The sequence below is a fragment of the Capra hircus genome, chromosome 3, assembly GCF_001704415.2.
Source record: "Capra hircus breed San Clemente chromosome 3, ASM170441v1, whole genome shotgun sequence".
NCBI classification, from domain to species: domain Eukaryota; kingdom Metazoa; phylum Chordata; class Mammalia; order Artiodactyla; family Bovidae; genus Capra; species Capra hircus.
In genome coordinates, this window is record NC_030810.1 from 107,178,555 (window position 1) to 107,205,273 (window position 26,719).

At 41.2% G+C, this 26,719-nt stretch overlaps 1 protein-coding gene across 1 annotated transcript in view; it reads right to left on the reverse strand.

Annotated features, from left to right (window-relative positions):
• The window catches only part of FCRL5 (Fc receptor like 5), a 74,838-nt gene continuing 48,459 nt past the window's right edge, over positions 341-26,719 (reverse strand). The window contains 9 exon segments of the mRNA XM_018046527.1: positions 341-1,132; positions 1,211-1,242; positions 3,660-3,728; positions 3,932-4,014; positions 5,266-5,293; positions 5,978-6,094; positions 6,529-6,807; positions 15,495-15,773; positions 21,150-21,428. Coding sequence (XP_017902016.1) covers positions 1,043-1,132; positions 1,211-1,242; positions 3,660-3,728; positions 3,932-4,014; positions 5,266-5,293; positions 5,978-6,094; positions 6,529-6,807; positions 15,495-15,773; positions 21,150-21,428 — 1,256 coding nt within the window. The 3' untranslated portion in view covers positions 341-1,042.

The following is a 26,719-nucleotide window of genomic DNA, read 5'->3' on the forward strand; positions in this document are numbered from 1 at the left end:
TGCTTCTCCATGAACCTCTGCCAAAACCTACAAGGTCTGGGTACTTGGTAGACTCCTAGGATTAGTAGACTTTTAGGATCAGTAGCATCAGCATCACATGGGAGCTTGTTATAGATACAGGGTCTTAGCCTCCACCCAGACCCACTGAATAAGACTCTGTGATCCCCAGGTTACCCATAAGCAGTTTGAAGTTTGAGAAGCCTTCTTGCTTTCTGAACAGATCTCTCCTCACTCAAACTCCTTCTCTGAATTTATTTCCTATTTCCTGAATTTCCTAGGAAGCACAGTGTATCAGATGCCAGTTTGAGGGTAAGAATACATCATAATGATCCATAATATCTTCCTCATTTATTCATTCATTCATTCAAGTAGTAATAAGCACCTCTTATATTTCAATTTGCATTCTATCTGCATCTCTGGTCCTCCTGGCCATGACTGTGCTAGGTTCCTTCTGGCAGGATGGGAAGGATCTAGGTCCTAGTGTGTGAAATCCACATACTTGGACAGGTAGATATTGTTACATGGGCAGGAGAGAAGCTATCCTGGTGTCAGATGCTGAGCTTAGAGTTTCAGACACACAGGTGAGTATGGAATGCAGTCCCACCATGGAGAGGTCTATAACAAATCCAGTGTACACATCTCATGGGTGTGTGCATAGCCATACCAGACTGATGGCAACTGAGAAAAGCATTGACTGAGAGCAAGTTGTATTCATGGCAGAGCTCGGGTGTCATCCTCATGGAAGAATAGTGGGGATATGCCTGAAGCTCAAGCACAATAAGGAAGCCGGGCAATATCATGGGCCCTGGGTTGAGAACAATATGCTGTTCGGGATATGTGGCAGGGCTGTCAATTTGGAAGTCGACAGGAGTCCCTTGGGGCCCTGTGTTTTTTTCAGATGAGGGTGTGGGCACTGGAGGCACTGGCTGCAGGGTGTGGCCTGGGGTGGCTTAAATCTTCCCACTTCGATGTCCCTTCCCCCACCCCACAAGAATGGCTCTGGAGTGCAGAGGTTGAGGCAGCAGTCTGGAGCTATGGGGACTCATCTGTGAGGAGTCAATGGATCCAAGAACTGGGGCTTAGAGGCTGCGGTGGAAGCCCCCTTTACCTGGGAGTAGATGACACAGGAATCCTGGGAAAAAGAGCACACAGGTGAGGGGCAGAGATCAGTGGGCCTGAGATGGGAGGGTGCACAGGGCATGGGACTCACCGTCTTCTTAAAAGGCTCTGGTTCAGAGGCTGCTGTGGAGAGAAGGGAAGCATTCAACTGTGAACTCAATTCTCCACTTGTATCCAAGCCATCAGCCCAGCCACAGCCTTCTCCATGGGGCCTGCACAGCCACTGAACCTTTTCTAAGACCCTCAGCCTCACACCTTCCACCAGCTATCTCCGCGGCATCACTACACTCTTTGTTCCCCATGCGGAGCTCCCTCAGGGGCTCTCAAAAGGAAGAAATCTATTTTAATCTTGTTTATGCTTTGATCATAGATTAATAGTGGAGAGGGGCTTCCCATGTGGCTCAGTGGTAAAGAAGCCACCTGCCAGCGTAGATGTGGGTTCGATCCCTGGGTCGAGAAGATCCTCTGGAGGAGGAAATGGCAACCCACTCCAGTATTCTTGCCATGAGAACCCCATGGACAGAGGAGCCTGGTGGGTTACAGACCACGGGATCACTAAGTCAGACATTGACTGAGCATGCATGCACGTTATGGAGAAGCAGCTGGCTTGAAGCAGATTCCAGATCCAGAGCACCTAAACTGAGCTCCAGGACAGCTGTACCACCTCTGTGGCCTTAGACGAGTCACACAGTATCTCCTGCTTTAGTTGTCTCATCTGGATGATGGGAATAATAATATCTATCTATAGGGTTGTGTGTCCATGTGATTTCTAATATCTGTTATACATTGAGCAATTCCAGTGTGAGGGTACAATTCTGAAGGCTATTAACAAACTATAAATATGTGTGTATATATTTAAGGCATATACAATTTAACATTTATTTATAGTACTCAGAACTGTATCAGGCACATAAGAACTGCTCAACACATGTTGATATGATACTAGAAGTTGCTGTCATTATTACTCTATTTTCTTAGAGCTGGAATGAAATATGGCATTCATCAAGCAGGACTTTGTCTTTTAGCTTGGAGTGAATTCTAAGGCTCCCTGGAACTGTCCTGAGAAGCAGAGCTTGGCCCAACACTTGGATTCTGGAGACAAACTGTTCTGTGACTTCAGGCTGGTCATTTAAGGTATCTTTGCCTCCATTCCCTCATCTAAGAAGTGGAAATAATAGCAATACTCTCATCAAAGGGGATTATAAGTATGAATGAGTTCATCCATGTGAGAGGTCAAGAGGCCACTGAACCAAGAATAGAACAAAAAAATACAGTTCATTTGTCATTTGATTTTATATAAGAGGGATCAAAAAAGGGGGGGAAGCAGAATAGCTAAAATCACATGGCAGATTTTTTCAGAATAGAATTAAAACAGCCCCAAAGGTTGTTCTTTCCTTTGCCTGCAAGAGGAAGCCAGGCTGGGATTGTTCACTGCAGACCATCTACCAGGAGGGAGAAATATTGACACAGCCAGACAACCAGCATAGACTCATCATAAAAGGTGCTCAGATTCTGTTGCTGCTATAGCATCTCTACATCTGCTTCCTCATCTGGTCCTTACAATAACCCTATGAGAGAGTATGGTTAGCTAAATAACGTCTCCCACAAAGATGTCCACATCCTGACCCCTAGAACCTGTGACTATGTGACCCTAGATGGAGAAAGGGATTTTTGCACATGTGATTAAGATTAAGGACCTTGAAATGGAGGGATTTTCCTAGATTATCCAGAGGGGACTTTAAGGAGAACTTTAAAATCTGAGAACATTTCCTAGCTGTGATCAGAGGCAACATTGACTATGGAAGGAATGGTTAGATAGATGCTACATTGCTGGCTTTAAAGACAGAGGGATGGGACCATGTGCCATGGAAAGGGGCATCCTTTAGAAGCTGAAAAAAGGCAAGGAAATATATTCTTCCCTGGAGCTTCCAGGAAGGAACTCAGTGGACACTTATTTTAGCCCAGTGAGACCTGAGTTAGATGCCTGATTTACAGCACAGTAAGATAATTAACTAGTATTGTTTAAGCCCTTGTGGTTGTTTGCCACAGCAGCATTAAAAAATAGATACAGGCATTGAGACAGTCCTGTCTCATTTCACAGACAGGACATGGAAGCTCTGAGGGATTAAGTGACTGCCTAGGGCAATGGCTTCATTACTCAGATGATGCTGAGGCCATCCATAGAGAAAAGAGAAAGCAGTTCTGCACAATAAGCTTGAGTTAATCTCAGTTCTCCTCCATCCATGGGATTCTCCAGGCAAGAATACGGGAGTGGGTTGCCATTTCCTTCTCCAGGGGATCTTCCTGACCCAGGGATTGAACCCAGGTCTCCCGCATTGCAGGCAGATGCTTTAGTGGGGTGCCATTGCCTTCTCCCTGAGCCACCAGGGAAGCCCAATATAGCTGGGCATAACTCAAGAAGTCCAGTGACCCAACGCAAGGGACACATCTATGTCTGGTTGGCCCAGACCCACTGAAGGGGTGGAGACTGAGCCACACACAGCAATCAACCACCAAAATCAAGGGTCCTTGGGTCTTACCTGTGGGTTTGTTCTCCTTCTTCACACTCCAGACTTCCGAGTACACCACCTCGCCTCTGTTAGGATTTACTTGGAGAGAAGATGACACTTGAGAGGATTCTAAGATTCTTGCCCCCTTGTCTTGCTACATTTTTGTTCCCCAGTCATAGCTTATTCTCTAGAGGGAGCAGAGCCCTCTGAGCCTCTGCACTGCCCCTTCCTCATTTCCTGTCCCACCCCTTCCCAGACAAACCCTGGAGTCCCTGCCCAAATGGAGGGTCTTCAGTCCTCACCATTGCTGTATACTGGTTGCAGTTCTATCCAGCCCGGTACATTGTAGTAGGTGGACTCTTGGGGATCTGGGGCTGAAGGATTCCTATGAAACAGAAACATTGATGTTTCCCAGAAATCCTGAAAAAGTAGTTCTAAGGATCATTCCCTGTTAGCAAGTCTTTATCACAGGATAGTTGTCAAGCCTGGAAACATAGATGAGTGTATAATAAACAGTTTATTATTAGGGACTATTAAATTATAAATCATAATATTAATCCAGACTTTATGGTATGTATCTGGTATGTACCAAGCACTGTGCTAGTACCTATAACAATATTAAGTTGATTCTGTTTTTTTCTCTATTTTATAGATGGAAAAGAAATGGAGGTTCTAACAGATGACTTGCTGAAGACTATGTAACTAGAAAAGGAAAGAGCCAAGATTCAAACCAAGGACATACATCCTTGGTCCACTGTTGCCTAGTTTGTGTGAGTGATCACCATGACCACAGAATCCATCCATTTCCTAACATGCTGTAAGGTTAATAAGCCTGGAAAGCTCTGATTAGGTCATGGCCAGCCCAGCTAACCAATATCTGTTGTGATGACAGCCAAGAAGATGAAGCCACACAACTTGGCCATCCAGAGACACCTCTCTGCTAATAGGAGGTGGGGCCTGTGAAGAAGGTACTGCCATCTTGGATTCCCAAGGTTGACTTTAGGAGCCACACCACAGCTATTCCTGAGCAAGCTCATGGTAGCAACATCCAAACCAACCCGAGTTCCTCTGAGCCTTTCTAATTATGGATTTCTCTGAGATACCAATCTTTCTTAAAGTATGGAAAGAAAGGAGCCTGGACTGTTACAGTCCATGGGGTTGCAAAGAGTCAGATGCAACTGAGCGTACAGGCATAAAAGAAAAAAAGCCCTGTTTAGTTAAGTTGGTGGGTGAGAAAGTCTGGGGAATTGCCTTGAGATAACCCAAGGGAGGCGGCAACATGGAATTGGCATAACCCTTCTCAGTGACATGAAGCAGTGACTGTGCTCTCAGCAGTGAAAGTGAAAGTGTTAGTCCCTCTGTCGTGTCCCATTCTTTAAGACCCCATGGACTATAGCATGCCAGGCTCCTCTGTCCTTGGAATTCTCCAGGCAAGAATACTGGAGTGGATATCTATTTCCTTCTCCAGGGAATCTTCCCAACCCAGGAATCAAATCCAGGTCTCCCACATTGAGGGCAGATTCTTTACCATTTGAGCCATCAGGAAATCCCCATTCTTAGCAGTAGCCAGATTCAATTTCATTTTTATATCCAGTGGGCATTTCATTAACCATATGGGAATACAGCCAGGCCTTACCTTGAGGAGTCAAATGTAGGCTTTCCTCCTGAAAGGAAAGCAGAGAAGCATTGAGTCTAGGAAAAGGAAGACGTCACAAGTCTACCTATGAGCAGAGCTCATAGGAGGCTCATCTAGAACCTGCCAGAAGTCATTGTCACTAAAATGTGAACCCTGCTTTGATATTCACAATGGAGGTAGAAGATTGGGCAAAAACTACTGATCCTGGCTTCCAGAAGTTTATAGTTATAATGCAAAAGAGTAGCCGACAATCCATAATTGTTTAACCTGGAGTTTGTGAAGAACAACGGTCAATAGATGGATGTGGGAAAAGAGACTTATCTACTATGAAAGTACCATACATTTACAAAATTAATAAGTTATCAAAATTTCATTTGATTTCTGTTCTTGCTCCTATTTCTCAGAGTTTTTCTTCTTCTATTCTTGTTCCTTGGGAGTCTTTCAAGGGTAGAGATGGAGATACACTGCAATTTGTCACGTTGGATAAACTACATCTTGTAAAAGCAACTTCCACCCAAAAGGGCTGTTTTGGCAACTTGGCATTTGAAGAAGACAAATTCTGGAGGATCTAGAGGGGAAGGTAGGAGCTGTGGAATTGTGCAGAAATTAGCTGTTGAGAGCTTGGGGGTGGTTCCAAAGGCAGCATGAGCCTAAAGGAACAGAGACAGGAAGGACAAGGACTCAAGCGAAGGTTAGCCAGGGAGTCACCCACCTGCTTTTCTCAGGAGCCAGCAGTAGAACAGCAGTGCCACGGCAGCAATGGCCATCATGCTGAGCAGTCCCCCGGTGACACTGGTGGCAATAAGGCTGCTTTTGCTCCCTGTCAGCCCTGAGGGGGAGATGCCAGGCATGAGCCAGAGGTAGAGGCTTGTGGTCTTGAACTGCCTGACCCCTGAAGCTGATGCCTGAGAGAGAGGATGAACCAAGGGCTCTTGAGATTAAGCAGGTATAGATGTGGCACAGGAAATGGCTCTTCTCTTTGTGGGGAAGATTATATCTGTGGTTGATGAGAGGGTTGAGGGTCAGGATGGATGATAGTAACTGATAAACAGTAAATTCAGTGGTCTTCTTTGGCTCTTTTTTCCCATCCAAATTACATGCTCTCAGAAACACTCCTGAAAATAACAACTTGGAATGCTTCCAGCTTTGTGTACCTGTTCCTGAGAGGCACCACCCTAGTCAACTATTGAGAGGGCACTCAGAGCATCCTTGGAGGACATTTTTTGTTCTTCATGCCCTGTGGCCTGGGCATGGAAAACTTACCCATGACAAAAAGTGTCACTGCCTCACTGCGCTGGGGACCCAGGCCATTGTCGGCCTCACAGGAGTAGGTCCCAGAATGATCTGCAGTCAGCGAGAGGTTTAAGGACACTCCTTGTCCAGAGTGAGATGTGCTGGTCTCCAGGGTGACATTATTGTGATAAAACCAGTACAGGATCGGGGGAGAGCCTCTCTGGGCCTCACAGCGAAGTTCTAATACATCGCCCACCACAACCTGGGCCCTGGCGGTCCTGAGGGTGAGGACAGGGCGAGACACTGGAACTGGGGGAAAACAAAAAAGTCAATAGAAGGTCCTATTGCCAATATATTTATAAAGGAACAAAAAACAATGTAAACAAATAATAAAAGTCAGTTTGCAACCTAGGAAAATGGGTTGAAAACATGTATGACAGACAAAGCTAGTGATCTGAATCCACAAACAGCTTTCAATGCACAAAAATATACAACAGTAAACTGTGAAAAGGCTATGAGCCACTAGAAACTTCAAATAGCCAATAAATATATAAAAATATTATCTTCCTCATTACTTATTAACTGTTTACAAACAAAATACCCATCAGATTGGGTATTTAAGGACACTCCTTGTCCAGAGTGTGGACAATCTTGTCCAGCAAAGATTAACACAGGCAGATAATTATGGTGGAGTTGTGGATTAACAGGCACCTTGATAAGCTCTTGGTGGGAATGCATATTTGAGTCACTTTCTTGAATGGAGCTTTGGCAGTATTGACCAAATTGAAAATGCGCTTAAATTTTGACCCAGCAAATATACTTATAAGACTATTTTCTTTAGGGCTACTAACGTGACTAATATGGGCGAACAAGATGGGAGAGGAGTAGGTGGACATGGAGTACATCTCTCTCCATGGATACATCAGGAATACACTTCCGACACAGAAGTGCACGCAAAACACCAGCTGAGAGAGGACAGGAATACCTGACCAGCGAAAAGAATATATAGAATCACACAAAACTCGGTAGGATGAAGGAACTAGGGGGGAAAACAGGAGTGTTACTAGGACTGGACCTGCCCTCCTAGGTGGGGGAACTGAAACAGGGGTCCAGTCCCCACATTGGGGGCAACGTCTGAGTCGGAGGAGAAACATTTAAGGCTGAGAGGGAAACAGCTGATCTGTAGCAGCCTAAATGGAGTGAGAATCACAGAGTCCTTGCCACAGCCATATATACCCTGGACAGGGACACAGGTCCCCTGGAAGGTATAGTAACTGGGAGCTGAAGTGTAGGGATTGTGAAGAAATCCCAGGGCGAGGGCTGCTGTTGACTGTGGAGAAACGGATCGAGGGGATATGAGGGAGGAGATTATGGTGGGAAATGCCTGTGGAGGAAAGCCGGACAGCCATGGAAGCAAGGCAATACTGCTGAGTCACACTTAGGGGCTGGAGTCATCACCATACCCTTTCTCTCCCTACATGCCAGCATCTGCAGCTAAACAATAGAGAGACTGGCCCATCAAATGCCTGATGAACTGAACTAGAGTAGGACCCCACCGAGGGTGCCCCTTAAAGTGCCTGATACACTGATCTACAGAGTAGGAACCCAGTCAAGGGAGGGCCTCTATGTGTCAGACACACAAGCAACAGAGAAGGATCCCAGGCAAGGGATCCCTCTAAGTGCCTGAACAGGCAGAGCTATGGAGAAAGACTAGTCAAAAAGGCCTTCTGACTGCCAGCTACAAGAGGCCTGAAAAAAGACTCTTATAGGGCCATAACTCCCGTGGTGGAGGCAGTCCATGTCCCCTACACACTTGGTGCCACCAGGGTCCCCACAAGTCAAGCAGCTGCACCACCTTTACACTCAACCCTCACTGGGGCAGAGCTGCCATAGGCAAAAAAAAAAAAAAAAAAAAAAAAAAAATCTTGCATCTATGCACACAGGGTTGCTTCAGTTGTGTCCAACTCTTCTCTGTCAGGGGATTCTCCAGGCAAGAATACTGGAACGTATTGGCCAATACTGGTTGCCATACCCTTCTAGAGCACTGTATTTCCTGCTGCCATAGCCGCCAACTCCCGTGAGTACCTGGTGCTGCCAGAACCCCTGCGACTCAAGCAGCTGCACCACCTCCACTTCTAGCCCTCACTGGGGCAGGCCCAAGTCCTCCAGGGAAGCCTTAGGAACAAACCCCAGTGGACGACTCACATCAGAAGTGGAAATAAAGCCACAGTTGAAACCCAGGGGCAGTGTGGCTAAGGAAGAAGACCCAAAACCTTCCCACCAGCTGTACAAGCTGAAGATTAAATCCATATGATCAACTAGGCAGACTCTGTGTCTATGGAATATATAAAAGGACATTGAGAGCACCCACAAAAGAAAACACACTAGTTCTGATAGGTGTGGACATTGGAGGCAAGAACACACAGAAGTAGGACCAGATTAGAATCTTAGATGCCCCCACAGCAGGTCCAGAGACCAGCACAGTGTTGGAGGGCATCCTAGGGAGGTGAGAAGAAAAAGATCTACAAAATCAACCCCAAACAATTAAGAAAATGGCAATAGGAACATACATATCAATAATTACTTTAAATATTAATGGATTAAATGCTCCCACCAAAAGACACAGACTGGCTGAATGGATAAAAACACAAGACCCATATATATGCTGTCTACAAGAAACCCACTTCAGACCTAAAGACACTTACAGACTGAAAGTGAGAAAGTGGAAAAATATATTCCATTAAAATGGGAAGCAAAAGAAAGCTGGAGTAGCAATCCTCATATCAGACAAAATAGACTTTAAAATAAAGATTACAAGAGATAAGGAAGGACACTACTTAATGATCAAGAGATCAATCCAAGAGGAAGACATAACAATTGTAAATATCTGTGCACCCAATATAGGAGCACTTCAATACATAACACAAACGCTAACATACATAAAAGGAGAAATTGACAGTAACACAATAATACTAGGAGATTTTAACATGTCCTCACACCAATGGACAGATCATCAAAACAGAAAAGTAATAAGGAAACACAAGTCTTAAATCATGCATTAGATGAGATGGGTCTCCTTGATGTCTTCAGCACATTCCACCCAAATGCAGAAGAATACACATTCTTTTCAAGTGCACATGGAACATTCTCCAGGATAGACCACATCTTGGGTCACAAATCAAACTTTCAGTAAATTTAAGAAATTTGAAATCGTATCAGGTATCTTCTCTGACCACAACACTATGAGACTAGGTCTCAATTACAAGAAAAAAACTGTAAAAAAACACAAACACATGGAGATTAAACAATACATTTCTAAATAACCAACAGGTTACTGGAGAAATCTAAAGGAAAATCAAAAAATTTCTAGAAATAAGTGACAATGAAAACACAACAAATCAAAACGTATGGGATGCAGCAAAAGCAGTTCTAAGAGGGAAGTTTATAGCAACACAATCCTGCCTCAAGAAACAAGAAAAACATCAAATAGACAACCTAACTTTACACCTAAAGCAACTGGGAAATGAAGAACAAAGAAACCCCAAAATTAGTAGAGATCTGAGCAGAAATAAATGAAAAAGAAATGAAAGAAACAATAGTAAAGATTAATAAAACTAAAAGCTGGTTCTTTGAGAAGATAAACAAAATTGACAAATCTTTAGCCAGACATATCAAGGAAAAAGAGAGAAGAATCAAATCAACAAAATTAGAAATGAAAAAATAGAAGTTACAACAGAGAATGCAGAAATACAAAGGATTATAAGAGACAATTATGAACAATCATATGGCAGTAAAATGGATAGCCGGGGAAAATGGACAGATTCTTAGAAAAGTTCAATCTTCCAAGACTGAATCAGGAAGAAGTAGAAATTATGAACAACCCAATTACAAGCATTGAAATTGAAGCTGTAATAAAAAATCTCCCAAAAGCCCAGGACCAGATGGCTTCACAGGAGAATTCTATCAAACATTTAGAAAAGGGCTAATGCCTATCCTTCTAAAACTCTTTCAAAATCTTGTAGAGGAAGGAACACTTCCAAATTCACTCTACGAGGCCACCATCACCCTGACACCATAACCAGACAAAGACAACACACAAAAAGAAAACTACAGGCCAATATCATTGATGAACATACATGCAAAACTCCTCAACAAAATTTTAGCTAACAGAATTCAGGAACACATCAAAAAGCTCATGCACCATAATCAAGTTGGGTTTATTCCAGGGATACAAGAATTCTTCAATATACAGAAATCAATCAATGTGATGCACCATATTAACAAACTGAAAAATAAAAACCATATGATAATCTCAATAGAGGCAGAAAAAGCCTTTGACAAAATTCAGCCCCTGTTTATGTTTAAAATTCTTCAAAAAATGGGCATAGAAAAAATCTACCTCAGTAAAGGCCATATATGATTAGCCTACAGCAAACATTACTCTCAATGGTGAAAAACTGAAAGCATTCTCCCTAGATCAGGAACAAGACAAGAGTGTTCACTTTCACCACTATTATTCAACATAGTTCTGGAAGTCCTAGCTACAGCAATCAAAGAAGAAAAAGAAATAAAAAGAATCTAGATCAGAAAAGAGGAAGTAAAGCTCTCACTGTTTGCAGATGACATGATACTGTACATAGAAAACCCTAAGGATAGTATCAGAAAATTACTAGAGCTAATCAGTAAATTTCACAAAGTTTCAGGATACAAAATCAACACACAGAAACCACTTGTGTTTCTATATACTAACAATGAAAAATCAGAAAAAGAAATTAAGGAATCAATCCCATTCAGCACTGCAACAAAAAGTATTAAAAATCTAGGAATAAACTTACCTAAGGAGACGAAAGAACTGTACACAGAAAATTATAAGACACTAATGAAAGAAAAAGAGTACGTCAAGGCTGTATATTGTCACCCTGCTTATTTAACTTATATGCAGAATACATCATGAGAAACGCTGGGCTGGAAGAAGCACAAGCTGGAATCAAGATTGCCAGGAGAAATATCAATAACGTCAGATATGCAGATGACACCACCCTTATGGCAGAAAGTGAAGAATAACTAAAGAGCCTATTGATGAAAGTGAAAGAAGAGAGGGGAAAATTTGGCTTAAAGCTCAACATTCAGAAAATGAAGATCATGGCATCTGGTCCCATCACTTCGCGGCAAATAGATGGGGAAACAGTGGCTGACTTGATTTTGGGGGGCTTCAAAATCACTGCAGATGGTGATTACAGCCATGAATTTAAGATGCTTACTCCTTGGAAGGAAAGTTATGACCAACCTAGATAGCATATTGAAAAGCAGAGACATTACTCTGCCGACTAAGGTCAGTTTAGTCAAGGCTATGGTTTTTCCTGTGGTCATGTATGGATGTGAGAGTTAGACTGTGAAGAAAGCTGAGCGCCGAAGAATTGATGCTTTTGAACTGTGGTGTTGGAGAAGACTCTTGAGAGTCCCTTGGAATGCAAGGAGATCCAACCAGTCCATTCTGAAGGACATCAGCCCTGGGATTTCTCTGTAAGGAATGATGCTAAAGCTGAAGCTCCAGTACTTTGGCCACCTCATGCGAAGAGCTGACTCATTGGAAAAGACTCTGATGCTGGGAGGGATTGGGGGCAGGAGGAGAAGGGGACGACAGAAGATGAGATGGCTGGATGGCATCACTGACTCGATGTACGTGAGTCTGAGTGAACTCTGGGAGTTGGTGATGGACAGGGAGGCCTGGCGTGCTGCGATTCATGGGGTCACAAAGAGTCGGACACGACTGAGCAACTGAACTGAACTGAATGAAAGAAATCAAATATGGCATAACTAGATGGAGAGATATTCCATGTACCTGGGTAGGAAGAATCAATATTGTGAAAATGACTATACTACCAAACACAATCTACAGGTTCAATAAGATCCCTATTAAATTACCAATGGCATTTTTCACAGAGCTAGAACAAAAAATTTCACAATTCATATGGAAACACAAAAGACCCCAAAAAGTCAAAACAGTCTTGAGAAAGAAAATTGGAGCTGGAGGAATCAACCTTCCTGACTTCAGATTATACTACAAAGCTACAGTCATCAAGATAATATGGTACTGGCACAAAATATATATAGACTAATGGAACAAGATAGAAAGCCTAGAAATAAACCCATGCACCTATGGGTACCTTGTTTTTGACAAACGAGGCAAGAATATACAATGGGGCAAAGACAGCCTCTTCAATAAATGGTGCTGGGAAAACTGGACAACTACATGTAAAAGAAAGAAATTAGAACACTTCCTAACACCATACACAAAGACAAACTCAAAATGGATTACAGACCTAAATGTAAGATCAGAAACTATAAAACTCTTAGAGAAAAACATAGGCAGAACATTTGGTGACATAAATCAAAGTAAGATCCTCTATGACCCACCTCCTAGAGTAATGTAAATAAAACTAAAATTTAACAAGTGGGACCTGATTAAACTGAAAAGTTTTGCACAGCAAAGGAAACTATAAGCAAGGTGAAAAGACAGCCTTCAGAATGGGAGAAAATAATGGCAAATGAAACAACTGACAAAGGATTAATTTTCAAAATATACAAGCAGTTCATACAACTCAATACCAGAAAAACAACCAACCCAATTAAAAAGTGGGAAAAAAACCTAAACAGACATTTCTCCAAAGACATACAGATGGCTAACAAACACATGAAAAGATGTTTAGTATTGCTTACTATTAGAGAAATGCAAATCAAAACTACAATGAGATATCACCTCACACCAGTCAGAATGGCCGTCCTCCAAAAGTCTATAGACAATAAATGCTGGAGAGGCTATGGAGAAAAGGGAATGCTCTTGCACTGTTGGTGGGAATGTAAACTGATACAGCCACTATGGAAGACAGTATAGAGATTCCTTTAAAAACCAGGAATAAAACAACCATATGACCCAGCAATCCCACTCCGAGGCATATACTCTGAGGAAATCAAAATTGAAAAAGACACATGTCTCCCATTGTTCGTTGCAGCACTATTTACAATAGCTAGAACATGGAAGCAACCTAGATGTCCATCAACAGATGAATGGATAAAGAAGTTGTGGTACATATACACAATGGAATATTAGTCATAAAAAGGAATGCATTTGAGTCATTTCTAATGAGGTGGATGAACCTAGAACCTATTATACAGAATGAAGTAAGTCAGACAGAGAAAGATAAATATCTTATTCTAATGTATATATACATAATCTAGAAAAATGGTACTGAAGAATTTATTTACAAGGCAGCAATGGAGAAACAGACACAGAGAATAGATTTATGGACACGGGGAGAGGGGAGGAGAGGGTGAGATGAATGGAAAGAATAACATGGAAACTTACATTACCATATGTAAAATAGATAGCCAACAGGAATTTGATGCATGGCTCAGGAAACTCAAACAGGGGCTCTGCATCAACCTAGAGGGGTGGGGTGGGGAGAGAGGTGGGAGGGAGGTTCAAAAGGGAGGGGATATATGTATACCTCTGGCTGATTCATGCTGAGGTTTGACAGAAAACAACAAAATTCTGTAAAGCCACTATCCATCAATCAAAAAATAAATTAAAAAAAAATGACTAACACATCACTGTAAAATAACTATACTTCAGTTTAGAAAAGGAAAGATTCCCTGGTGATGACAGTAGTTGAGAATCTGTCTGCTAACACAGAGGATGTGGATTTGACCCCTGGTTGGGAGAGGTTCCACATGCCATGGGGTGAGTGAGCCTGTGGACCACAACTTCTGAAGCCTGCGTGCTCTAGATAGAGCCTGTGCTCTGCAAAAGGACAGGTCACCACAATGAGAGCTCCCGCAACTAGGGAGTAGCCCCTGCTTGCTGCAACTAGAGCCCACACACAGAAACAAAGACCCAGCACAGCCAAATATACATAAATAAACAAGTACTTTTACAAAAGGATTTGCAAATATATCTGCAGGAATACTTCTGTTGTAGATATTTTGCAATTGCTAAAACCTAGAGACATTCTAATCAACTCACTTATAAAACATGAAAGATACCCAAAATAAATTTTTAAGTAAAAAATGCAAGCAGCGTAACTATACATGTAGTATGATTCTACTTGTAAAATTTTTATACCCTTATAATATATTTTAATATTTCTAGGAAAATACACCTGCAAGTACTGACAGCGGTTATGTCTTGGAAGCATGTAGGTATGAAAGTGTGTACATGCAGGTAGAAAGAGAACTTTACTTTTCATATTGTCCCTTTTGTACAATTTGATTTCTTTTTATCACGAAGGTTTATGTATTCTTTCAAATAATAAATTATTAAAATGTCTTTTTAAAGCATGAGATTGCATCAAAGGGATGAGAGGTGTCATAATGTAGATTTACTTTAAGAGTTGGATAGGCTTGTTTTTCAACATGGCTTTACCATTGTTAAGTGTGTCTGTAAGCTAATTACGTCCCCTCTCTAAGCTTCAGTTTCCTCTCCTGCAAACTGAAGATAAAAAAGGATCTCATTTATAACTCAGTTCTTCATCTTAAAGATTAAAGGAGATGTGTGAGGCATGTTTATCCCTGGTAGTGAAAGAAGCTCAAGAGTAGAGGTTCATTGAGAGTCAATGAAAGAAAAACCTGGCCCAACATTTTTGGAGCAGAGAAACCTATACTTAGAATTCTTTAGTTTCCCTTTTGTATCATATTCATAGATAAAAATGCAGCCTATGTTCTTAAAAACCTTCTTTGCATTTTTACTGAGAGTTTTTTGTTTTTGTTTTTTTTTTAAATGACACTCAAGAAGACTTCTTTAACTGTGCTGTTGGGAAAGTCAAGGCTCCTAAACAGTAACCACAGTAAGGACCCCAGACTTCAGTTAGAGGTTCTGTGGGCAAGAAGTACGCTGGGCTGTTACCCAACAAACAGTAGTCCTGGAGCTCTGTTTCAGAGGCCAGGGAGAGAAGACAGTCAGTCCTTGGTTGTGATGCTTGTGGGCAGGACCAACTCACCTTTGACACTGAGTGACACTGCCTCACTACGCTGGACCCCCAGGCCATTGTCAGCCTCACAGGAGTAGTTTCCAGAATGTTCTGTGGTCAGGGAGAGGTTGAAGGATGTTCCTTCTCCAGAGAGGCTTGAGCAGCTCCCCAGGGCAACATTCTCTCGATAAAACTGGTACTGGATGGGGGGAGAGCCTCTCTGGGTCTCACAGTGAATTTCCAGTATGTCCCCCACCACAGCCTGGACCCTGGGAGTCCTGAGGGTGAGGACAGGATGAGACACTGGAACTGAGGGAAGAAAATGGGTTAACCATCATTTCCTATTGTTTAAATGTGTTCCACCATAGAAAAGACATTTCAAACAGAAAAATATCTTTCTCAGTTTTTAATGACCTTGTGATATCACTAAGAACTGAGCTATAATTTCTTCAAATCTGAAGAAATAGCATCATTTGTGTAGTGTTTTACATATATATATATGTATATAGTGTTATATAGTTTGGAATACTTAATCAGTTCAGCTCAGTCACTCAGTTGTGTCCAACTCTTTGCAGCCCTGTGGACTGTGGCACACCAAGCTTCCCTGTCCGTCACCAACTCCTGGAGCTTACTCAAACTCATGTCCATCGAGTCAGTGAGGCCATCCAACCATCTCATCCTCTGTCATCCCCTTCTCCTCCTGCCGTCAATCTTGCCCAGCATCAGGGTCTTTTCCAGTGAGTCAGTTATTCATATCAGGTGGCCAAAGTATTGGAGTTTCAGCCTCAGCATCAGTCCTTCCAATGAGTATTCAGGACTGATTTCTTTTAGGGTGGACTGTTGGATCTCCTTGAAGTCCAAGGGATTTTCAAACATCTTCTCCAACTCCATAGTTCAAAAGCATCCATTTTTCAGTGCTCAGCTTTCTTTATAGTCCAACTCTCACATGAATACTGGAAACACTATAACTTTGACTAGACAGAACTTTGTTGGCAAAGTAATGTCTCTGCTTTTTAATATGCTGTCTAGGTTATCATAGTTTTTCTTCCAAGGAGCAAATGTCTTTTAATTTCATGGCTGCAGTCACCATCTGCAGCGATCTTGGAGACTGAAAAAATAAAGTCTCTCACTGTTTCCATTGTTTCCCCATCTATTTGCCATGAAGTGACGGGACCAGATGCCATGATCTTAGTTTTTTGAGTGTTGAATTTTAAACCAGCTTTTTCACTCTCCTCTTTCACCTTCATCAAGAGGCTCTTTAGTTCCTCTTCATTTTCTGCCATAAGGGTGGGGTCATCTGCATATCCAAAGTTATTGATATTTCACACTATCATAGCAAACACCCTCTTCCAACAATACAAGAGACAACTCTATACATGGACATCACCAGATGGTCAATACTGAAATCAGGTTGATTATATTCTTTGCAACTGAAGATGAAGAAGCTCCATACAGTCAGCAGAAACCAGACCAGGAGTGGACTGTGCCTCAGATCATGAACTCCTTATTGCAAAATTCAAATTTAAATTGAAGAAAGTAAAGGAAAACCATTAGACCATTCATGTATGACCTAAATCAAATCCCTTATGATTACATAGTGGAAGTGACAAACAGATTCAAGGGATTAGGTCTGATAGACAGAGTGCCTGAAGAACTATGGACAGAGATTCATAATATTGTACAGGAGGTGGTGATCAAAACCATCCCCAAGAAAAAGAAATGAAAAAGGCAAAATGATTGTCTGAGGAGGCCTTACAAATAGCTGAGAAAAGAAGAGAAGTGAAAGATAAAGGAGAAAAGGAAAGATATTTCCAGCTGAATGCAGACTTCCAAAGAATAGCAGGGAGTACTTAATACACAATCTCAAAAATGTTTGAGCAATCTGAAAATAAAGATTAAATTAAAACTCAAGTATCAGAGTAGTCAAAAGAAGTAATCAGTTCAATAGAAAATGAGGAACGAGGAAGACTTGCTTACATAGCCAGGGAAGTAATTGAGCCTTGGCTGCATAAAAAATAAGACCCAAAAGAGAATAGATATTGATCAAATTATTGGCTCATTTTTATATTTATTCATCTATCAGAAATTAATTAAGCAATTAATAAGCCTTAGGAACAGGACAGTGTACTGGGGATTCAATAGTAAGAAAGACAGAGGCCCTCCTCTATGAAGACTACAATCTAGATGAGATGTTAAGAAGCAGTTAAATAAAAATAGAAATATTTTTATTTTATTGATATAAAGAATAGGATACTATGAAATGTATAGTACTGGGGGTTGATCTAGTATGGGTTAGTCAGGGAATGCTTCCTCACAAAGTGACATTTGAATTAATCAAGTGAAGAAGAGATTGAGGACCTCACAGATGGGGAAACTGTATGTGCAAAGGCCCTGAGATGGTAAGAACATTGGAGCTTTTGTGTTATTGAAATAAGGTAACAGCAGCGCTATGGGAAGCATTTGAAGAGTGGCAGGAAATAGGAGGCTGAAGAGCTAGGCAGAGCTTCATAAGCCATGGAATGGATTTTGATCCTTCTTCACAGAGCAATGGGAAATCTCTAAGTGTCTCTCTACAGAGGCATGAGATGATCAAACCTGTCTTTAAAAAAAAAAAAAGACAATTCTGATCTCAGTGTGTAAAATAGATCATAATGGCACGAAATTGGAGTGGAAAGGTTATCAGAAGTAGACTGGAGTAGTGGCATTGCAATAAATGAAATGATGGTAGATATAACTATGATAGCAGCAGTAAAGAGTAAAAAAATGATCTGAGAAATATTTATAAAAAAATAAAAGCAACAGGACTTAATGGTTAACTGGCTATGGAGAGCAAGGGAGAGAAACATCAAGGAAGACTCCTGGATTTTTGCCTTGTGTATCTGAATGAATGGAGATATCTTTCACAGAAGTGGGGATACTTGAAGGAGGACCAGGTCTGGGGGGGGGATTCCATGTATTTTAGAGGTGTTTCAGGTCATGAACTTTTAAGAGATATGGCATAAGCATGTACTCATGTGGGAGGTTTTGTAGTTAAAAGTTTAAGAATTACTTATATAGATGACATAGCCAGGATCACCCAGAGAAAGAACATATTAATATATAAGACAAGAGGATACATGCCAGACAAAGTTCTGGAACACACCAATGCTTAGTTCATCTATAATGTGAGGAGCTAGTAAAGGAGACTGAGAGGGAGTGGCAGAGAGAGGAGATCCGGGAGACAGTGAAGTCATTGAAGACAAGGAAGGGATGGTTTCCAGAAGGATAAATAGATAAACAACATGGACTGTTTCTGAGAGATCAAGTAAGGTGAGGATTGGAAAATGTCCATTGGATTTAAAGCCATGGAGGTCATTGGTGACTTTTGTAAGAATAATTTTGGTATAAAGTTCAGAAGAAACCAAGGTTTAATCCTAGTGGATAAAAAGGAAATGGAGGCAACCTGTACAACTGACTCTCCTTTTGGAAATTTAGTCATAAGAGAACAGTGGCTGGAGGGATGTGTACTTGGTTGCTCAGTTGTGTCCAGCTCTGTGGCCCCATGGACTGTAGCCTGCCAGGCTTCTCTGTACATAGAATTTCCCAGGCAAGAATTGCTGGAATGAGTCGCCATTTCCTTCTATAGAGGATCTTCCTGACCCAGGGACCAAACTCATGTCTTTTGTGTCTCTTGCATCAGCAGGCAGATTCTTTACCACTTGGGAAGCCCAACTGGAGGCATAAATGAGATCAGATGGGTTTTTTTCCCCCCTTAGACATGGGGGATATATAGCATGTTAAACTCAATAGGAAGGATCCTATAGAGTAGGTGTTAAGGGACGTAAGAGAGAAAGTTGTTCAAATTATCTGAGAATGCAAGCAAGGATGCTATTATAGAAATGAGATGGATATTTTCACTTTTTATAGGAAGCAGTCTTCTATTCTGTACCTTAGGAAGAGAAAGGATAAGTTACTGGATGGATACAAAGACAAACACCCAATAGGGTGGTTGGGAGCCAAGGGTGTGATTGTCTGGGAGGAAGTAAAGGTGTTAATGAACTGGGAGTTCTGTTGAAGTCTGAGGACAATAGTGATTAGAGGAGTTGAAGAAACAAGCAGAAGGATAGAAGGCTGTGGTCAGGTAATTGGAGTAGTGTGTATGCGGGGGAGTGGATGAGAGTTGTGGGAAGGATGACAAGCCATGGTGTTGAAAGAGTCATCCATGTGGACATTACAGTCATAGAATGATGACAGAGTGTACAGTGGAAGACTATGAGAGTGGTGTCAAGCTTGCACTGAAAGTGGGCATGACTAGGAGGCCAGCCCATGATGGCCAGGTGGCAGAGAGTGCTACTGCTGAATGACAGGTAAGAGAGAATTCAGGAGAATGGTGTTGAGAAGCCTTTTAGCAGGAGTTCAGGGTGAGGATCTGAGCTGCCCTAGGACAGTGGCAGGAGAGGCTAGAGCAGAGTTTATGAGCCCGAGAAAGAATGAGTTGGCCTTACTATTGATTGACAGATAGTTGCTGCTGCTGCTGCTAAGTCACTTCAGTCGTGTCCACCTCTGTGCGACCCCATAGATGGCAGCCCACCAGGCTCCTTTGTCTCTGGGATTTTCCAGGCAAGAACACTGGAGTAGGTTGCCATTTCCTTCTCCAATGCATGAAAGTGAAAAGTGAAAGTGAAGTCGCTCAGTCGTTTCCGACTCTTAGCGACCGCATGGTCTGCAGCCTACCAGGCTCCTCCGTCCATGGGATTTTCCAGGCAAGAGTACTGGAGTGGGGTGAAACAGATAGAGGAAACCCCAACTAATCTGTTCTGACTGCAGCCATGAAATTAAAAGGCGCTTACTCCTTGGAAGGAAAGTTATGACCAACCTATATAGCATATTGAAAAGCAGAGATATTACTTGGCCAACAAAGGTCCATCTAGTCAAGGCTATGGTTTTCCCTGTGGTCATGTATGGGTGTGAGGGTTGAACTGTGAAGAAGGCTGAGCGCTGAAGAACTGATGCTTTTGAACTGTACTATTGGAGAAGACTCTTCAGAGTCCTTTGGACCGCAAGGAAATCCAACCAGTCCATTCTGAAGGAGATCAGCCCTGGGATTTCTTTGGAAGGAATGATGCTAAAGCTGAAACTCCAGTACTTTGGCCACCTCATGCAAAGAGTTGACTCATTGGAAAAGACTCTGATGCTGGGAAAGATTGAAGGCATGAGGAGAAGGGGATGACAGAGGATGAGATGGCTGGATGGCATCACTGACTCGATGGACATGAGTCTGAGTGAACTCCGGGAGTTGGTGATGGACACGGAGGCCTGGCGTGCTGCGATTCATGGGGTCACAAAGAGTCGGACACGACTGAGCGACTGAACTGAACTGAGACAAGTTGAACTTTATAATTTCTTTTAAACTTTTTTTGCTGATCATTGTTGGCCAGGATGCAACTTGCATTTGAAAAGCCTTTATTCCTACATTAGGATACATTGGGTCACAATGGCTGCAGTGTTGCTACCAGGAGAGGCAAAGCAAGCAAAAGGAAGGCTCAAGTTCTTAAAAATGTAGAATACAGAACTCTCAGATGTGTAGACAGCAGGCTAGTAATGATGTCCAACAGCAAGTGTCCCTGTGGTACCTCCAATCTCGGCTACTGGGAATGGTAGGGGAGATGGTCTGTCTCTGGTTGTGCTGTAGTTGGGTCCACTTACCTTTGACATTGAGTGACACTGTGTAACTGCGCTGGACCCCCTGGCCATTATTGGCCTCACAGAAGTAGTTCCCAGAATGCTCTGTCTTCAGAACGAGGTTGAAGGAAGCACCCTCTCCAGAGGGACTTGAGCTGCTCCCGAGGGTGACATCCTCATGATAAAACTGGTACAGGATCGGGGGAGAGCCTCTCTGGGCCTCACAGTGAAGCTGCACCACATCTCCCACCACAGCCTGGGCCCTGGGAGTCCTGAGCGTGAGAACAGGGCGAGATACTGGAACTGAAAGCAAAAAAGAGTTAGTTGATATCAGTATCTTTTCCCATTTCCTCTATTTTTATTTTCCAGAGGTTACCTCTGTTGATAATTTGGTGACACTTTCTAGATCTTTTCTATGTGTAGGAACACTCGGCCTTATCAACACAAATAAATGCGTAAAAAACCCCACATATATGCATGGGAGCACAAGATACGTATTGGTCTGCCAACTGATTTTTCCAATTAGCAAAATATCATGACCATCATTCTATGTTATTACTTAAGGATCTATCTCACTCACTTAAAAAATAAGTTTTATTGAGGTATAATTTACATGCATAAAAGCAACTCTTTTAAATTTAAAATTTGATATTTTAGGGTAAATATTGTTTGGTTATTTTTAACAACCACAAAGCATCCCACAGTATGAATTTACTGTAACACATTTGAGCAATTCCCCTTTATGGAACTTTAGGTTGCTATCATTTTCTAATTTTGAATAAGGCTCTATACACAATTCTGTATATATATCATTGTGCTTTGTCAATACATTTCTTAGGATAAACTCTTACAAGTGGGATTTCTGGAACTGTGATATAAGCATTCAAATAATGATATATAACGCTATGTGTTCTTCAAAAAGTTTCAACCAATTTGCACTTACACTCATGGTTTATAAGAGTCTCCTTTCCCCACTCTCTGATCAATTGCAGTCACATAAACACACAGACTTATTTTCCCTATTATTTCTCTTTTCCTAGTCTTAAACTTTACAGTTGTTTGTCTGAAGAATTTACTTATTCTATCCTATGGGAACCTTGCACTTTACTGATTTTTTATGGACTGCTAGTGAATTATAATCCATTAATGATGAGTTGCTGTCTATAAAAGTATTCAGAAATTATTTGCAAAATGAAAACTCTTGAATCTGTCATTAATTTTTCTAAATTACCACATGAATTTTTGTCCTCCATTATGAAACAAGAAGAAAATTGTTGTTTTTTTTTTATTTCCTCTATTCCCTCTGACTGATTTTTCTTTGTTACATGTTTTTTTAACTGTTTTCAGTTCAGTTAAGTTCATTCACTCCTTTGTGTCCAATTATTTGTGACCCTATGGACCTCAGCACACCAGGCTTCCCTGTCCATCACCGACTCCCAGAACTTGCTCACGCTCATGTCCATTGAGTCAGTGATGCCATCCAACCATCCCATCCTCTGTTGCCCCCTTCTCCTCCTGCCTTCAATCTTTCCCAGCATCAGGGTCTTTTCCAATGGAGGCAGTTCTTCATATCAGGTGGCCAAAGTACTAGAGTTTCAGCTTCAGCGTCAGTCCTTCCAATGAATATTCAGGATTGATTTCCTTTAGGATTGACTGGTTGAATCTCCTTGCAGTTCAAGGGACTCTCAAGAGTTTTCTCCAACATCACAGTACAAAAGCATCAATTCTTTGGTTCTTAGCTTTCATTATGGTCCAACTCTCACATTCATACACAACTACTGGAAAAAACAGCTTTGACTGGCTGGACCTTTGTCACCTTTTACTGTTTTAGCATTTATAATAGTTGCTTAATATTCTGTAGCCATAACTCTTATATTGCCTAGCCTTTATTTTTGTCTTAATCAGTGATTTTCAACCCTATTTGTATAATATTGTCAACTGAGGATGTGTTTAAAAAAAAAGGGATTATGAGGCCTCATCTGAAAGATTCTGAACTAAACTGGTCTGGAGAGAGCTTAGTAAAATATCTTTTTCAATATTCCTAGGTGACTCTTTTTTAATTTAATTTTTAATTGGAAGATAATTAATTTATAATATTGTGATAGTTCTTCCATACATCAACATCAATCTAATATGCAGCCAAGGCTGAGACCTACGGATGTGAATAGATTCAGTATTCACTTTTCATATCATGGTTTCTTCATTTTGAGTCTTTTATATTGATTCTTATCTCTGCTGGGCTAGTGTTTGTCATCAAATAATTTTTCAAGAGGGGTTAACGAGTACTAAGTTCTTTAAATCCTTGCACATTTGAAAATGTCTTTTTGATTTGATATCAGTTCAGTTCAGTTCAGTTCAATCGCTCAGTCGTTGTCCAACTCTTTGCGACCCCATGAACTGCAGCACACCAGGCCTCCCTGTCCATCACCAACTCCCAGAGTCCACCCAAACCCATGTCCATTGTGTTGGTGATGCCATCCAACCATCTCATCCTCTGCCGTCCCCTTCTCCTCCTGCCCTCAATCTTTCCCAGCATCAGGGTCTTTTCAAATGAGTCAGCTCTTCGCATCAGGTGGCCGAAGTATTGGAGTTTCAACTTCAGCATCAGTCCTTCCAATGAACACCCAGGACTGATCTCCTTTAGGATGGACTGGTTGGATCTCCTTGCTGTCCAAGGGACTCTCAAGAGTCTTCTCCAACACCACAGTTCAAAAGCATCAATTCTTCTGCGCTCAGCTTTCTTTATAGTCCAACTCTCACATCCATACATGACCACTGGAAAAACTATAGCCTTGACTAGATGGACCTTTGTTGACAAAATAATGTCTCTGCTTTTGAATATGCCATCTAGGTTGGTCATAACTTTCCTTCCAAGGAGTAAGTGTCTTTTAATTTCATGGCTGCAGTCACCATCTGCAGTGATTTTGGAGCCCAGAAAAATAAAATCTCTCACTGTTTCCACTGTTTCCCCATCTATTTACCATGAAGTGATGGGACCGGATGCCATGATCTTCGTTTTTTGAATGTTGAGGGTTTTTTTTTTAATTTAATTAATTAATTTATTTTACTTTACAATATTGTATTGGTTTTGCCATACATTGACTTGAATCCGCCATGAGTGTACATGTTCTCCCCATCCCATCCCTCTGGGTCATCCCAGTGCACCAGCCCCGAGCACCCTATATCATGCATCAAATCGGGACTGGCGATTCGTTTCACATATGATATTTTACATGTTTCAATGCCATTCTCTCATATCATCCTGCCCTTGCCCTGAGCTTTAAGCCAACTTGTTCACTCTCCTCTTTCACTTTCAAGAGGCTCTTTAGTTCTTCTTCAGTTTCTGCCATAAGGGTGGTGTCATCTGTATATCTGAGGTTATTGATAAAATTCCCAATTCTCATTTCTCCTCCAAAACTGCAAGTCTGAACATTGTTTCTCTCTTTTAGCATTGACTTCTATGTAAAATCTAAGACCACTTAATATTTTTCTTTCTGAGATGACTCGTTTTTTTTTTCCACCATGATCACACACACACACACACACACACACACACACACACACATATACTCACACATGTGCACGTATATATTTTCAGCCTTGAAAATCAATAACCTCATCAAGATATGTCTTTTAATCTATATACTCAAGTTTTCTTCAAGTCAAGAAATTTTTAATTAAACCTTTGAGTTTTGTTTCTCTTTTTAGACACTTAATTATCGGCACTTGCGGTCTTCATTGTCTGATCTCCATATTTTAATTTCTTTTTTCCTTTTGCCTTTTTCTGTGTCTTTCTACCTTGGGTTCCATATTATTTTCTCATACCAACTCCATTCCATTAACAGATTTCAGAAGTGTGCATTTTATTCCTTCTCCTTCAAATTTGGATTTTATTTCCAAAATAACTTTATTGTTTTCTTTGGTTTTTCTCCTGAACTCCGATATATATATATATATATATATATTCTTGTTTTTCTTTTCTTTTCTGATAAGATTCATCTCTTCTTTAACCTCATTAATTTCCCCATTGTATTTTTCTCCCCCTGGAGTCCATAAGTCCATATTTTCTTTAATTGTATTAAGAATATCCAGAAAGCTTTTTTATTTCTTAAAAAAATTCTTCTTCTTTAAGGTATTAGGAATTTTGTGGCTTTTCTCTCCCTGTTACAGTTTTAAATGCATCGAAGCAAAAATTCCCACATTAGACTTCTTATGTTTATGGCTTATAGTTCAATGAACACAGTTATATTCAGACTCTTGTATTTGCTTGAGAATGCTCTGTGTATGCGTGTATGGATAGATTCAAAATGGGCATATCTTATCAGTTTATATTCCCACGAAATTTCCATGTCTTCTCTTTGGGGTATATTCCCTCAAAAAGAAAAAAAAAACACACAAAACAAATTATTCTGTCAGAAAGTCTGCATGGCTCAGTATGAAGCTGCTCAATTTGTGTGTTAATTTAAGGCTCACTTATTTCTGTCCAGTTGGTATAAGCAGATGTGAAGACCAGTGTTCTCTCCCTAATCTTTTCTTCCTCATCTCACCTGAAAGACTTTTTGTTCATGGAATTACAAATACTCACTGAAGACCTACTTTGTGCCAGACACCGAGTAAGCACAGGGATGCAGAGCAGACCAAAAACTAAAAAGGTTCCATTTTCATGAAGCTTACACTCTGGTATTGAGGAAGATACACATGAAACAAGAAGTAAAAGGGATTTAGATAACAGTAAGTTTGAGAAGAAAATAAAACACGATCATGAGGAAGAGGATGTGTTTAGGACTTGGGACTTTCCTCGATAGCTCAGCTTCAGGCTTTAGAGTTTGAATCTCAGAGCATTTACATTTCATAAATAATCTCTCTACTCAACAATTTATATAGGTGCAGTGTCTTCCTTTGGTCATGTTTTACTATGATCTGAAACAAGAACTGTCAAGGAGCAAGTGATCGTTCAGACTGATCAGTTTCAAGATAGGACTGCAGTAATAAGGACTCCAGATGGACTCATGGGTTCCTAAGATCAGAGACCATAACAGGAACTTGCCTAAAGTTCTGACCAGACCATGCTTGTAGTTACCATCATACTCTGACTAATTCCTGTTTCTTAAACCCTAAAAGTGACTCCCCTAACTCCTCCCCACCACCTTGAAGGATGATGAGACTCTGTCAAAGTGATGCTCTCCTTTGCTTTTCCAGGTTAAAAAAAAAGGGACACCCACGGACCCTCACCTCATTTCTTTCAGAGAATCATGAATTCATTACCTTTGGGTTCTTATTCCAACTCAAATCACAGAATTCTGGGGCTTTAAGAGACACTAATTACTGTCTTATCTAACTTTCAAGAGAAAGTGAAAACAGTAAGACAAAGAATATTTTAAAATTTTGCCTAAATTATGAACTAGCTATTTTCACAACTAGGGCTAGAATTCAGATATTCTCATCCACACTGACATCACGTAACTCAAGCAAGACGTTTTACATGTACACTGGCTCTTTCTAGGAAACCTCAGAGGTCCTGCTGTGTATATCATTCCTAGAAAAACTATTTTCCACAATGTAGTTCGTTATATGTCATATTGTCCCAATTGACC